Here is a 15,405-nt window from a genome sequence, read left to right on the forward strand (position 1 = left end):
GATCCGTGATGAGGTGCAAAGTAGGAGCAGCTTAAACAGCAGCAAAGCCTGGCAATTCTGGAAGCAGTGTCGATGTCCTGTGGCCTGAGCCCATTTATTTTTAATCAGCTAAAGTCTATGCATAGAATTGAACCTTGTGCTAAGGGTCAGCACTAGAATAATGGTACAAGTTAAACCCTTTAACGTAAATTAAAGCCATGGTAAAACAGGCATTACGTGGCTGTGCTAAACTTTTCACAGTCACTGGGTGGATTTTCGCACAGGATTTTGTGGTAATTTTGTATGCTGACTTCATGGTGTTGGTTGAGTTTGCTGCTCCTTGATGGCTACGTTCAGAGAGGAAAAGAAGTGGGTTTATACAAATTTTAGGGGTGTTCCAAAAGCATATCCTTTTTTTGGTGCAGAAAGAGAAAGAAAATGTTGATGGATGAGGTAAGCACCGAAAACTTTGCTTTCCTTCCATGTTCCTAGGAAAAACAGCAGAAGAAAGAAAAAGAATCTTTGGTAAAAGCATTCTGGAAACAGAGCTTGTATGTGTATGTAATAATTCCTATAACTCCTCTTCAGGGAGTTCCAGTATATTCCAGAAATGCTTAATTTCCTACTCCCCACCCCCAACTTCCTTGGGGGTTTTGATGCTTTTGAGAACCAGAAAACAAGTAAATTAATTTTCCTTTTCTTCAACAACACTTCTTTTAAGTCTTTCTTTTCACACTTCCCCTCTGCTTTTAATGGCGATTTTTCTAGCCATGTTTATGCAGACTTAGTCTTACCAAGTAGATTTTATTTTCCATCTCCAGGAAAACAGTGGGTACTTGCAGCATCACGGGCCGGAGACTCGAGCATGCTGTTTGCTCAGAGCTTTTAAAAACTCTCGATGGGACTGCAGGAGACCTGCTCCTTTTGGTATGCGGTACCCGTCCCTCAAACAGCAGATAGTGGTTCTAAGAGACGGTACTTGGAAATTCGCCTACGTGCCCTACCAGACAGTGCTTTCCAGGGCACATCCATTGGGAGAGAGGTTCTGCTCCTACAAAGCAAAAAATGTTACGCACCGGATCAGAACTAGTCCCAGCCATTAGAGCCAAACCACTGTTAAATAGACAATATTCAAACCACTGCCCCATCCTGCCTTTCTCCAAGCACTCGGAGCTATTAACTTTTCAATACCTATTTTGCTTCCTCTTCTGTGTCTTTTTTTTTTCTTTCTTTTTTTTCTGTTGGTTGGTTGGTTGTTTTGTTGGTTGTTTTTTGTTGTTTTTTTTTTTTTCTTTCCCTGGTGGATAAAGTCCTTCATTCAGCCCTTTGCATCCCTTTCCCTCTGGGAAGGAATACGGCTCGCAGCTCTCCCAAGTGTTGCAGCCAGGCTGCCAGGGATGCTCTCCAAGCAGCGTGCTCAGAGGTACATCGGCAAACACGTTTCTCCTTGCAGCGTAGCTCAGTCCGATCCCCACTCCTTATGTTATTTTTAATGTATTGCAGCTAGAGGAAAGATTTCACGACTCTGCAGGAAATGTGTGAGTCACAGCCGTGGCGATGAGCTGCAGCGAGCAACGAGCTGCAGTGACCATCCCACCTGGTTTGTCACCCCCAGCCTTGCCTGGCTGCCAGGGTAAACTGGTGGGAGGGAGGATGGAAGCAAGGGTTCGCACGCTGGGATGCTCTCAGGGTTGCAGGGATCCCACTGGCAACACTTGCTTTACCTTTGAAGATCCAGGAGCTCGCTTTGACGCAATGCAGCAAAAGCAAGCAGAGGGAGACACGACAGAAACTTTAACCCGAGTTGCAGCTGCCACTAAAGCCACGAGCCTGTCCCTGGGTTTTCTCCTGCTGTTTGGGCAGACAGGGTCTGGATCAGGCCGGGATATCATCACAGGGAAGACAAACACAAGGAGGTCCTGAAGGGTTTTCTTGAGATACACATACCCCTCAGCAAGAGGAAAAGTCGCACAGGTGTAGTATCCAGATTCTAGGAATTTACCTTCTAGTAACCAAATAATTGACGATTCATCATTTGCTGCCTTCCCAGATTAATTAAGGGTAGTTCAATCCTGAAGAGGAAGGAAGAAAGACCACATGTGAACAGGAAAAGCACAGACGGACTCTGATGGCTGGAGAAAATTCTAGTGCCAGACTCAGCTCCCTGGCAAATGCAACCAACTTGTGTTTTGTAACACTTCCCAGTTTTTTTCCACCTGGAATTTAGTTCTGGGATGCTGAAAATCTCTTAATCCTAGCATCTCCACGAGCTGTCACGGTGAAAAGATCCTTTTTTAGAGTCCTCCAGCTCCTGAAGTCAGGGGGGTCTTGATAACCCACCTTAAATAAGATGCATAAATCTTCACAGTAACTGCCTTTAATTATTGTTTTTCCTTTCATGGAGTCTTTCGTGTTGATTAATGAACTTCTGTGTCTGAAAGTAATTAATCCTTTCTTGGGTTATGCAAAGTCTGAAGAAGTAATTGGTGCAGAACAGGCAAATAACATAGTATTTATGCATCTCTGCCCCGGAATTATGCTGTCTTTTGAAACTAACTGATTGCAGATGTCAGTAGACAAAACCTCTTGGCAACATTAAATATTAATCGGTTCTTATAGTTTTATAAATATTTAGAAATGTGTTAACCACTTGCTTAGTTCTCCTAGGATTTGATGGAAACATTTGCAGTGGGAAATAGGCTAAACTCACAAATATATTTTGTGTGCTAGAGCGGAGATAAAAAAAAAGTGCAATCGTAAGTAATAACTAAAGGCTGCTGTACGTTTTGGGTGGAAATGAGGATATTTGGAAGTACACCATGCCAGTGGGTAGCCCAGGAGTTTGCCAGCCACACAGGCTGTGCAGTGAATTCCCCCCAAAGTTTCAGGAAAGTGGATGTACCCTGGGCAGAGGTGGTGGTAGAGCCCCCTCGTGCAAGGAAGGGCAACCCTGGCTGGGCTGCCGGTGGGCAGGCAGAGGCAAAACAGCCCAGGGGATAACCTCCAGGTCCTCCTGGCTGTATCTTACCAGCACGTAAAGCAAAACGTGAAAAAAAGCAAACCAGCTCAGGATCCCAACCGCGCCTGTACGAGCCCAGGTTGACTGTTCTTGGGTCTCCCACCAACAAGAATATTTAATTCAGAGTGTACCTGGGGACCCTTCCCCATCCCGACGCTGCAGGCACCGTACTCCCTATGTGGAGTGACATTTCAGCAGATTCTAGAACTTGTTTGGAAGCACATCAGCAGAGAGTTTTCTGTTAAATATTGATCTCTGGTTTTGGTTTTTTTTCATTTACGGGTGGTGTTCTCGCAAAATTTTTGGTTAGACCTAAGAGAATAATAGCTCCGATGCTCACAAACCATCGGGCATGTCTATATTTTAACATGGCACAAACACTTACTGGCAATAGGTGAGTGTGACGGCTGCTTAACTTCTCGTTCATAGAGGAGTATAGTTATTTTTATGTCACATACACGTGTATCTTCCACAAATAAGCTCAGTACAGAGAAGCTGCCATTTAATTTGCTAACTCTGCTTTAATTAAACGTCACTCCGCCAGCAAGCTGTTGAGCACAGATTCCCATTATTGATATCAGCAGGAGGAACATTTATTACTTCGCTACACAAAGACATTCAGATTTATTTGAAAGGCTTATCTGCTGTGGGCTTTGTAAAATTTCTCCAGCAAAGAACACACAGAATGCTTCCAATGGCAAACCCCCTGATCTTCAATTATTGATAGGGCAAGGAATGGGAAGGCATATGCAAATCATAGATTTTGATCAGCCCCTCAACTAGTCCACAGATTTCAGGACAGTCCACATACCGAACCCGGGCTTAGAAATTCTTTCTATTTCTTTGCTTGCTAGTTATGGGAGGTACGGCACCAGCAACATTCTTCATTTTCCTTTTGAAACGTGATAGAAATAAACACAATATTAATCCTATAACAAGACATTAGTTCCCCAAGTGGAGCTGGGGCTCTCCTCGTTTTCCCTTGGTTTCGTTTGCCTCCATTTTCCATGTAGTGGGATTTTAAAGGGCTCTTTAATTGGCTTTCTTTTTAATAAAACCAGCCTGGAAGCAGCAGTAGACATAGGACAGTGCTTAGGAGGCCTTTTTATTGGAAATAAAAAAAAAAATGCTTTAATCTGATTTTATCTGCCAGTCATAGCAAGCATAGTCTGAGCCCTACCCAGCCCCAGTTCAGCCTCTGGAAGGATCTTATGTCTACAGCTATTTTCTAATGGACAAATATGTAAAAAATGGGTTAGGAATATTTTGGTTACATGATACCCATATCATCTCTGGGACACTTTCCGTTTTTTGGGGGAATTTATTTACTGTTGGTTTTGGAATTTTGTGATTAAAGGCAGATTGCACCAGTTGATTGTTGAGACAGAATGGATAAGGATGTTCCCATATAATTAAGGCAGGAGGGGGGGAAAAAACCTCAGATGCTATCCCATTTTGATGAACACATGATGTCTTGGTTGAGATTACTTGATGGGTCTTTGCACACTTAAGTGACAAACTTGTGTCATAGAAGATACCACAACCAGCTGTGGCTCACAGACAGGCTATCCTCACAGGGAACAACAACAACAACCACCAAAAAAAAGAAATGAAGGAATGATCTGGAAATTGCTCCATCTTTAAGGCTCTCCTTTAATGCTGAGACTAGCATGCAGGGAGGAAAAATTGTACTTGCAGCAGCATTTAACAGTTTTGCACTGGGTACAAGCAGGATTGCTCAGCTAAGCAGTGCCAGCAGCACGTGGCTTGGAGACCTTGCCACTGCTAGCAAAAGTAATTGCAACCCCCCTCTAAGCACCCCAAGGCCAGGGAGCAGAATCCAGTAGATTCCTCTTTGCTCCAGGAAGTGTGGGATAGGGCTCTTCAGTATTAAACCAGCTCAATTATTTGTTACGTTACAGGAATTTTTTCCCCATCACATTCAATTCAAGCTTGCTTTCTAAATGAGGCCACCACAGAAAAACTTAAGCAGCTTTTTAACCCACACAACCGTGTTCCTGTTCAGGACCGAGCACCAGCCTTCAGGGAAGGGATCTGAGTTGGGAAAAGAATCACCAGAAGCGCCACGTTTTCAGTATTGACCTTTATTGAGCAAGAACTGCTGTGACTTTTACATCAAACAACAAAAGGTTGCGTACTGTGCATGTCAACTAGGTTCTCCCATGAGCAAAAGTCCACCCTAATCGCACCAGTGAGGTAAACATAATTATTTATAAGTAGCTTTTTTTTTTTTTTTTTTTTTAAGGCTAGGAGAGTTCTGGTTCTCATGAATATTCTATTACTGTTTTCTGTTTGGTTTTTGGCTCAGTTGGTTCTTTGCATAATACATCTTAAGTCATTCCTCAGATATGTCCCTCCAACAGCTCTGGAAATTCAAAAGCTTCCTTTGCACATTTCATCTCATGCACTATTATTAGTATTATTTTTTTTTTTTTTTTTAGATCCCCAAGCTCTGTGGAGGGAGTACATCTTGAGCCTGCATGCATTCCCCCCCCCTCCCCCATATTGCACAAAAAAGTAAAATACTGTGTGTCTGGAGCCTCCATGAGAGAACCCGTTCTGCTTTGAAGCCGTCACTCACATGCATTTTGCAGCTGTCATATGGCTTAACCTTTTGCACCGACCCAAGCTCTTTAATTTTTTTTTTTTAATTTAGCTATGATTTATTTTATTCGGTCTCTTTAATCTCTTTTACTACAGCATGTGAAGTAACTTTCTCCACTTTCTTGGTGGACACTAATTTCTCCTCAAAGCTTTCTTCATGTTCCTCTACCTTCTGAGTGACTGTCACCGACTTTGTGATATATGTGGTTGTACTGTCCCCACCTTCAGTGATTTTCTCGGCTTTTTTGGTTACCACAATTTTCTCACCCTTATCATCAATCGGGCTCACATCTAGGCCATTGGTGACAACTCCCTTGTCTTCCTCCTCAACCTCCTTCCCTTTGGATTCCTCCGCTTCCTTCTTCTCCTCCACCTCACCATTCACTGCGATGTCTTCTTTCCTGGACTCCTTCTCTACCTCTGCGCTAATTTTGGTTACCTTTTTGACAGTGATGGTCTCCTCCACCACAGCCTTTTCGTCTTTGACCGGGGAGGCCGGCTTCTCTGGAGAACGAGGCTTCTCTGGAGTCGCCGGCTTTTCTGGGGAGCGGGGCTTCTCCGGGCTCGCCGGCTTTTCGGGGGAGCGGGGCTTCTCCGGGCTCGCCGGCTTTTCGGGGGAGCGGGGCTTCTCTGGCGTTGCAGGCTTCTCTGGGGTCACTGCTTTCTCTGGGGTCGCAGGCTTCTCCGGTGTCGCAGGCTTCTCCGGGGTTGCTGCCTTGTCTGGAGAGGTTACCTTTGGTGTCGCGGGCTTCTCCGGAGAGGCTGCTTTCTCCTCCTCCTTGGCTGGTTTCTCACCACCTTTCTCCACCTTCGGTTCTTTTCCTGCTTCTGCAGCTGCTTCTTTCTGGACAGCCTTGGCCGGTTCTGTTACAGGGGACTTAGGGGGCGATTTTGGGGGGGACTTTGTGGGAGGTGTTTTGACCTTCTCTACCTTTGCTGCTACCTCCTCAGCTTTGCCCTTGGGCTCAGCTTCTTCCCCCTCTTCCTCAGCCTCCTCCCCTTCTTCCTTCTCCTCTATTTCTTCTTTTTCAGAACCTCCTTCTTCCGCTGCATCGGATTTTGCAGCTTCTTCTTCCTCTGCTTCCTCTTCCTCCTTCTCTTCTTCCTCGGGTGCAGCCGCTTGTTCTGCAGCGGCCTTCTCCGAAACAGCTTCTTCCTCCACAGCTGCTTCTTCTGCCTTTTCTTCCTCCTGTTCTTCTTGCTGGGCCTTGGCTGCCATTTCTTCCGCAATAGCTGCCAGGGCATCTTCCATTTCAGACTTTTCATCCTCTACCTTTGTCTCTTCAATGATTTCTTCTACAAACTTGTGCTGGACCTTCAGCTTTGGTGGTTCAATTTTTGTTTTCTGGATTTTAGTGGATGCTATTGTGACAGATGGTTGTCTGTGTGTGAATATGGGACCAGTAATGCTTCCAGAGAAGGCACTGAATCTTGTCTCTTCGCCCTCCAGTAGCTTCCTAAGGGAATCGGGAGGAGAACAAAAAAAACAACTGAGCATAGAAACCCAACGTAAAGGAACAGCTATTAGAATGTTTCCCCATCAGCAGGATGAAGCCAGTTTGTACATGGAATATGCTAGAGCTGATCAGCATAATCCATCGCTCATAGCCCCAGTTCAGCTTTCATTGAATCCGCTCCTTTGCGAGATTCATACACAGCAAACAGCTTTTAGCTTGGTTTGCATGTGAGGAGCATGAAGACCTTTAGCTTATGAGTTGAAACTCATCCTTAATGTCAAAAAACTTCATTATGGCTTAAGCCAGCATAGAGTATGGCAAAATAATTAACTTCATAAGACTTATTACAACTTGGGCAAACTGAGAACCTGGCCACAACATTTGATTTGGGTCTGTGTCAAGACATTCAAAGCTAATTAGAGCGTATGTCCTAGTTCAACAGCGTGGGCATCCACCTTTCTCATATGAAAACCAGACAGACTTCTGTTCGGCAGACTTTGGCAGCAGCCAGCTATAGACCCTAGGGTACCTGTGTGTTTGCCTGAGCGACCTCAGGAATTCCAGCAGATCTGGAGACAGGGTTTTTTGGTTTTACTTTTCTATTCAAATACATCTTTTTCATCTAAGCCTGTGACCCAGAAAAATCAGCAGCTCTCTGATGAGAGTTCTGAAGTGATGCAAAGGAGAAGAAAAAACCTGCCAGGTGATGGCAATAGCAAGCAATGTTCCTGCTCCAGATTAGAGCAGATGCCTTTAAAGGAAAGTTCAGCAAGAAAAGCAAAAAAGTGTTTGTGACAAGTGGATTAGCGCTCCCTGCTTGAAACCATGATCAAGCAAGCACACTGTCTCTCTCAAGTGATAAAAGGGAATTCAAGTGACAAGCACCACTGGCTTGGCATATGCAAAGCAAATGGGAATTAAAAATAAACTTGTCTTTTGCTGCTGCACCTTCTGCTTTCATAAACAGGGGCAGCACGCGGCAGCAGGGGGCTGCTGCACTGAGTCACACTGCCCTGCGCCCACTGGGCTCTTCGGGAGCCAGTCCCTAATGACCTTGGGCTCCTGATGGCAAACACTCCCTGGCTCCACGCAGATTTGGGAACAGCTGTAATAATTTAGTCAAGCTCTAGTTTTACTCATGTTCACTGCTTGTGGATCTGTGTAAAGCTTCCCAAGCCAGCAGCAGCCACAGCACTATTAATATTCCAGGCATGTCTGCAGTGGTCCTACTGTACCTGTATGCAGCAATTTCAATATCCAGGGCCATCTTGACATTGAGGAGGTCCTGGTATTCCCTCAAGTGACGAGCCATTTCCCACTTTGTCCCTCTAAGCTCATTTTCCAGCTGATGAATCGTGTCCTGCAACAGAGATGCAGAAAACCCCCTGAGACACAGGCAGGGGCTTCACCCCGACATGGAGCAGGAAAAGTTCTCCAAAGGGACTTCCCCACACTCTTCCCACCCTGCTGGGAGGTGGGATTAGGACAGCTCCCCCCCCCAGCAGCCCCCCCCCCAGCACACCCACATCCCCGGTACCTGGTAGGTGGTGAGGTCGTTGTTGTGGCGCTCCTCGATGTCGCTCAGCTGCCGCTCCAGCGACTCCTTGGTGCCACGCACTGACTCCAGCTCGATGCTCTTGGACTGCAGCTGCCGGCGGTACTCGGCGATCTCCTCCTTGGCGGAGCGGATGGCCTCCTTGTTCTGCTCGGCCGCCTCCGTCAGCTTGGCATAGCGGCACTTGAACCACTCCTCGGCCTGGTGCATGTTGTGGTCGGACTGGCACTCCAGCTGGGCGCGGATCTCCTTCAGCGCCGTGGTGAGGTCGGTCTTCAGGTAGTCCTTCCTCTCCACCGTGGCGTGGGACGCCTGCAGCTGCGCCAGCAGCTCGGCCACCTCCTCCTCGTGGTTGCCCCGCAGGAAGGCCACCTCGTCCTGCAGCGACTGCACCTTCTTGTCCAGCTCCGCCCGCATCAGCGAGGCCTCCTCCATCTCCTTGCGCAGGGCGCGGATGGTGGCCTCCGTCTCGTCGCGCAGCCGCGCCTCATCCTCGAAGCGCTCCCGCAGGCGCTGGATGTCCTCCTCGATGTGCTCCGAGTCCAGCTGGATCTGCGCCTTCTCGTGGCTCACCTGCTCCAGCGCCCCGCGCAGCTCCCGCAGCTCCTGCTCGTAGGCATCGCTCAGCTGCGCGCGCCCGGCGTGCTTCTGCCGCAGCGCCGCCAGCTCCGCCTCGATCTCCTTGTTCTGCTGCTCCAGGTAGTGCACCTTCTCGATGTAGCCGGCGAAGCGGTCGTTCAGCCCCTGCAGCTGCTCCTTCTCGTTGGAGCGGCTCAGCTTCAGCTCCGCCGCGCCGTTCAGCAGCGAGGACTGGCTCAGCTCCAGGCTCTCGGCGGAGCTCAGCACCGTGGAGCCGTAGGCGGCCCGCGGCCCCCCCAGGTTGGGGCGCTTGTAGGAGGAGGACACGGTGCTGCCCGAGCCCCGCGACCACGACTGCGAGCGGAAGCCGCTGGACGGGGAGGCGCTGGCGCGGCTGTAGGTGGCGCGGGTCTCGGTCACCCGGCGGTACGAGGGGTTGCCCAGGGGCTCCATGGTGTAGCTCATGGCGGGGCACTCGGGGGTGGCGGGCGGCGACGCGGCGCTGCTCCGGCCGCCGCCGCCCCTTATATAGCGCCGGCGGGCAGCGGCGGGGCGGCCCCGCACACGTGTACGGGGGGCGGCCCCCCCGGCCCTGCCCCCGCCCCGCCCCCCGCCCCGCCCCCGCCCCTGCCTCGCTCCCCCCCCCCCACTTCCTCGCCCCCGCGCCCCCCGCCGGGGCCCGGTGCCTGAGGCGCCCCCCGAGCCCCTTCCCCCTTCCCCTTGCTCCCCCTTCCCCCTCTCGCCCCCTCTCCCTTCGCGCTGCCCCTCCCCCCCCTTGCCCCGCGCCCCCCCTTCTCTCTGCCCCCTGCTCCGCCTCTCCCTTCCCCTGCTTCCTCCCTCCTGCCCCTGCTCCCTTCTGCCCCCTTCCCCAGGCCGGCACCCTCTTTCCTTCTTCCCTTCCCTTCCCTTCCTTTCCTTCCTTTCCTTCCTTTCCTTCCTTTCCTTTCTTTCCTCTCCTTTCTTTTCTTTTCGTTTTTTCTTCCTTTTTTTTATTCGCTTTTATTTCTTTTATTTTCTTTCTCTTCTCCCTTTTATTTTTTTCCCTTCCTCTATCTTATTCCGCTCCCCTTCCTGCCCCTCCCCTCCCCGCTGCCCCCGCCCGCAGCGGCCATGGCGGAGCGGACGCGGCGCCCGCAGGGTAGGGCCGGGCCGGGCCGGGCCGGGGCCGGGCGGCTGCAGCACCACGGGCAGCTCCCGCGGGCGGGGGTGGGGGGGGGGGATGTGGGCAGCGGCGGCGAGCGGGGGGCGAGCGGGGGGGCGAGCAGGGGGGGTCCCAAGCCGCCCCCCCCCCCCAGCCCCTTCCCCAGGCGGGGGCTGACATCTGAAGGTCAGGGGCGGCGGGGGGGGGGGGGGGGGGCTGGGGGCGCGGCGAGGGGATGGGAGCGCCCTGCCAGGGCTTCGCCTCCCTCTGGGGGGGGGACACACACAGGTGGGGGGGGGGGGTGTCTGCATCAGGATGCGGCCGTTGCGGTGCTGGAGCTGCCGGGCAGTGAAGAAGAGTTTGAGACCCCCCTCCCCGGCATCCAAAATCCTTGATTTTGAGTCTTCTTTCCCCCTCTCTTCTCCTCCCACCCTCGCATGTTAATGTAACGCTTGCTGCATTGCTTAGAAATAAATCCTCCTCCTTTGAAACCTCGTTACAAAAATGATGTTTACATGGTACCGTATACTTTGCCTGGGTCGCGTTCCAGCGACTAGGTGCCATCCAGACTTTGAACGGCTCCTGGATGGATTACGGTTACATAGGCGCTTGATTAGCAAGCTGCAAAGAAAAAAAACCCCAAAAAACCAACCCAAAGCACAACCCCCCAAACTGCTGGAAAAAGCCCTGCTACAGCTCCCATCGCAAAGCAGAGGGATGCTGAGGGGGGAGATTTTAACTCCCCGTTTAGAAAGGTGCTGGAAAGGGTCAGCCTGTGTGCAGCAGACTGTGAATTTTTAAGCAGATGATCCTGTTAACAAGCAAAATCCTGCTCAAAAATTGCCTTCTTGCCTTGAACCTGGGGCAGACAGCTGCTGGGTTTGATGCCGCTGTGGAGAGTTGGGGAAGTCTGAGGGACAGGGTTAAACTTTGCAAACCACATGGAGCAGCATGGTACCTCTGCTGGCTCATTAATATGATGCTGTCATAGGACTGCAGCACTGCAGTCAGCGGAGAAGTCGGAATGATCCGAGATATCTGCTGAACTGGATGTGCAAACACGGGCGCTTGCATCCACCGCTTAACCCCTCTGGAGTTCTATATGACAAACGTGGAGAAAAGGGTTTGTTATAATTGAAGCAATCACAGATTCTAAATCTGTTCCATTAATTTTGCCAAGAGTTTTGTCCGTTGGCAAAAAAGCATCCCTTTGGATTTAATGGGAAGTCCAAACAAAACTACTGTCTATTATGGCATTGCATTTTGTTTCCTTTCAGGGGGAAAGATATGCTGCGGTCTGGTTTATTGCTGCTTTTTTTTTTTTCCCTGTTAAGTAAAGACTGGGAGGGGGGAAGAGATCGTGGTTTTATACATATGGGAAACTTATTGTAAAAGAAGACATATGGTTAACAGAGCTGCTTGGGAGTCTTTATTATCCTCTCAATCTTCTGAAAACAAGTGAACGGTGTTGAACAGCAAGTAAGGAGGGGCATGTTGAACTTTGTGATACAACTCCCTTTCATTAAATACCTTGATGGTTTTAAATCCATTTACCCAGTGTGCAAAATAAATCGTTGCTTTAGAATCAAACTGTGATTAGCGTTTGACTATTTAATGTGGAAATTCAAGCCATGCAAACTTTTACAGCATACAGTAATTGTCATAATGCACATTGATTACCTTAAAAATCAGGATGTTTAGATAAGAAAAAGTTTGCATTCACAGGGGCATTCACAAGCAGGAATCCTTCTGAAATAAAATGCATTGTTTTAATTTAATGCACATTTTTGCAACGGTCAGTTCTGCTCTGTAATGAGATGCAGATGGACGGTACTCCTGCTACGTTACCCTGAAGGTGATCTGAAGGTTAGAATGAGTCAGGGAAATCAGTTGCCTTGTTTCTGATGAGCAACTGATCCCTTTTTTCCTTTCTATCCATACCCACTTCGGAGACTTGGAAATGCAGACTAATATTTTTGCTTATAGAGAACTTTTTGCCTGAAAGTTTAACAAACAAGCATTGCTACTCCGGAGCAAACAGCAACCTGATGTCTCAGGCTTTGAAGCAGAAGAAGGGAAGGAACAGGCACTCCCAGAGATTTGAAAAGCAGCAGCATGGATTTTAATCTTGATTATACATTATTGACAAACCTGCATTACAGAAATACTATAGGAGGATGAGACTGAGTTCTGCAGCTTCCTTAAAAAAAAAAAAAATAAAAAGGAAAGAAAATACAGAAGGTGGAGTTGCACAACAGTCTGACTGCTTCCAGATAAAGGAGTTCAAAAAAATATGCAATGATATTTAATTAACATGAATATCTTTAAAAAAATAATAGCATTGGATGTATAGGAGAAAAAGGGGTTGGGGGCTGGGCAGGTTTATGCTATAGAGAGACAGCAGAATGAAGGCGACTGGGCAGATTATACAATGCAGTTGGTTGGAACTATTAAAATATTATTTACCAGCTTAAAGGGGGTTTCTCTTGGTAAGCAGCTGCCTGTTTGTCATATAAGCCTGATCTAAGCTTAAGCAATTTAAGCCTGAATAGGTCCTAGTGCTATCCATGCAGAGGGCAAACAGTAACATCAGAAGGAATTTTGTCAGAGTATAAAAAAAAAAAAAAAAAGAGTAAGGAAAGCAGGATTTGGTCCACTTTCTCAGTTCTACACCACCAAGAGATGTAAATTGGCGTGACTCTCCAAGCTGAGGAAGTTATATCAATATATGTCAGCTGAAGACCTTGACGTCCTAGAACCTTATTTCATCACCATCAACTTATAATAAATAATGGCCCAGATAATCAGCTGGTGTAAATTGGTCTCATTCCAGCAGAGTCAAGAGAGCAAGGACGGGCGCTGCAGTCCAGCTGAGCATACGTCCTAATAATATTTATGTAGCGACAGCTACGGAAGGAAACACTGAGGTTTATGCACGGAGGGCCTAATCCTGTACGGTGCTGGATGCTTCTTGAAAAAGGCTTTAGGACCTCAGTTCCTAAGCGAGCCAAGCAGCCACCGCAGGATTGGGCCATCACATGAACGAGCAGGGCTGGTGCCCAGCGTCGTGGGAAGCTGAACCTTAGAAAGGTTTTACTTGGTTGGTTTGTGCAATTTTTCAGAGCTGGAGATTTGAAATATCATATTTGGGGGTGGGGGGGGTGGGTTTAATCATAGCTTGGCATGATCATTCACAAACCACCCTCAGCATCATTTGGGGACAGCGGGGTACCATGAGGGAGAGGATGCAGCGGAGGGGAGGGGATGGAGCCCTGGGCATTTCACCACCGTCTGTCCCAGACTTGCTGGGAGCGGTGGCGTGGCTGGGGGGTCTAATGCAGCTCCACCAGGCTGATTGCCAGCGTGCCACAGCATAAAGTGCAAAGTTCCTACTGGAAAATGCTCGTGCTTTTCATTTTCTTTCTGTTCTAAACTGGACTTCCTCAAGACAGAACGGTAACACAAGAACATTTTCCCAGCATGTCCCACTTTTCATCACTCCCAGCCAGCCAGTGGATGTATTTCAGGACCTTAAACCAAACACTTTCAGACACTTGCATTATTTCCTCATGCAGAAATGCTTTGTGTTGCATTTGAAGACAATGAATTTCTGAAAACACACTCCTAAAGCAGCTTTTGTCTTCGATTTACTGGCGAGTGAAAAGTTCTTGCAAATTCCTAGAGATGATCACTGAGCTCATTGCTGCTTTCGCTTCCTCGGTTTCATTTGCTGCAAGAGCAGTTAAACACACAGACCTTTCTGTGCCAATACCAAGAATGATTTCTCAGCTACAAACGTACTTCAGACATTTACTAACTGGAAGCTGATCATTTACTGTACCACCTACACTTTTCAGCGGTGTTTTCCTTGGGTTTTTAAATCGCTGCATTGCACTGATTTTGTAACATCTGTAACGCAACATCCTCTTCCACGGCCGCCTCCTGCCTCGTTTCAAAGGGCCAATTCTTTAGCTTGGGTGGGTTCACACAGGTGCGGAATGCCGGATTACTCCATGAAGGATTTATCCTAGAGTCTCATGATTAATAATAGAAAACTATTCAAGAAGGGTTTCAGATCCCACTGTAGATTCCAGCAGCTTTCTGTGGTGCTGTACGGGATGCTGGCACGCACTCCGGTGAGGTGGAAGGCCTTGTGCCTCCATCTCCGTGACAGCTCTTCATGGCTTTGATTTGCAACAAATTTATTCAAGCAACACAATGAATCCCCCGCCAGCAAACCCCTTGCCCGTGCTGCTTGAATTGGATGTTGAAGTCCATTTCCACCGCTTCTTTAAACAACACTTTGACCAATTAACGGGGGGTGTGTGATGAACTTGCCACGTGGAAAGTAGATTCAGCACAGAAACCAACTGTGACCCTTCTTAACGACGATGTTTCTGAGCCGATGGCCGTGTGCATTAGGCAGATGTGAGAAGGCTTGGTTCCTACCAGGGAATTGCATTGTAGATTCTTGGATCAGAGGAGCCAAAAACTGTCAGAGCAGAAATAAGGCTGCCTAGAACAGCTTTTGTTTAGGTAGAAGGAGTCTGGAGGTAAAGGTTGTAATGAAACAGAGTCAGAAGCAAACTGGCACCTACTCAAGAAAAGGACTGAGCTTCAGTGAAGGCACTGAGCCTCAGTTTCCCTTCTGGTACTGTCCTTCTGTATCGGCAGCTGGATGCACCTCTGCTACTGTGGCCCTTTTATTATTGGTTTTTTATTTTTATTAAGATCCTCCGGCTGCATGTCAGGAAACATTGAAAAGAATGTAGCAGCTATAAGACAGCTTTGATAACTTCAATCATAACGATGCTTAGTGCCTTTCTGTTAATATTACCATCTTGTAACCACAGTAGTGCCATTGCCCCACAGCCAGCTTCATCCAAGCACCTCAGCAGAGTTAACTTGGCTGCCAACTGGGAGGACTGGATCCAGGTGGAGCATAAAGGAGCATGGAGAGTGTCCCGATGCTTCTGATGGCTGTTCAACCCCAGCGAATACCCAACACAGCCTCTGATGGGACTGAAAGTACTAATTTGTCCCTGGATTG

The 15,405-nt window shown here is 48.3% G+C and overlaps 1 protein-coding gene across 1 annotated transcript; it reads right to left on the reverse strand.

Annotated features, from left to right (window-relative positions):
* Window positions 1–5,086: 5,086 nt before the first annotated feature.
* On the reverse strand, window positions 5,087–9,732 carry NEFM (neurofilament medium chain). Its single transcript, XM_056321723.1, has 3 exons — window positions 8,618–9,732; window positions 8,316–8,440; window positions 5,087–7,080 (listed from the first exon to the last, which is right to left on the reverse strand). The coding sequence occupies exons 1-3, from the start codon at window positions 9,677–9,679 to the stop codon at window positions 5,688–5,690; spliced, it is 2,580 nt and encodes an 859-aa protein (XP_056177698.1). The 5' UTR covers window positions 9,680–9,732; the 3' UTR covers window positions 5,087–5,687.
* Between the last annotated feature and the right edge of the window lie 5,673 nt (window positions 9,733–15,405).

This window comes from Falco biarmicus, chromosome 18, assembly GCF_023638135.1.
Source record: "Falco biarmicus isolate bFalBia1 chromosome 18, bFalBia1.pri, whole genome shotgun sequence".
NCBI lineage: Eukaryota > Metazoa > Chordata > Aves > Falconiformes > Falconidae > Falco > Falco biarmicus.

Coding starts and splice junctions, on each gene's coding strand:
- NEFM (XM_056321723.1), bottom strand. CDS start 9,679: ATGAGCTACACCATGGAGCCCCTGGGCAACCCCTCGTACCGCCGGGTG. Junction 8,441..8,617: donor ACGACCTCACCACCTACCAG/GTACCGGGGATG, acceptor TCTCTGTTGCAG/GACACGATTCATCAGCTGGA. Junction 7,081..8,315: donor ATTGAAATTGCTGCATACAG/GTACAGTAGGAC, acceptor CGATTCCCTTAG/GAAGCTACTGGAGGGCGAAG.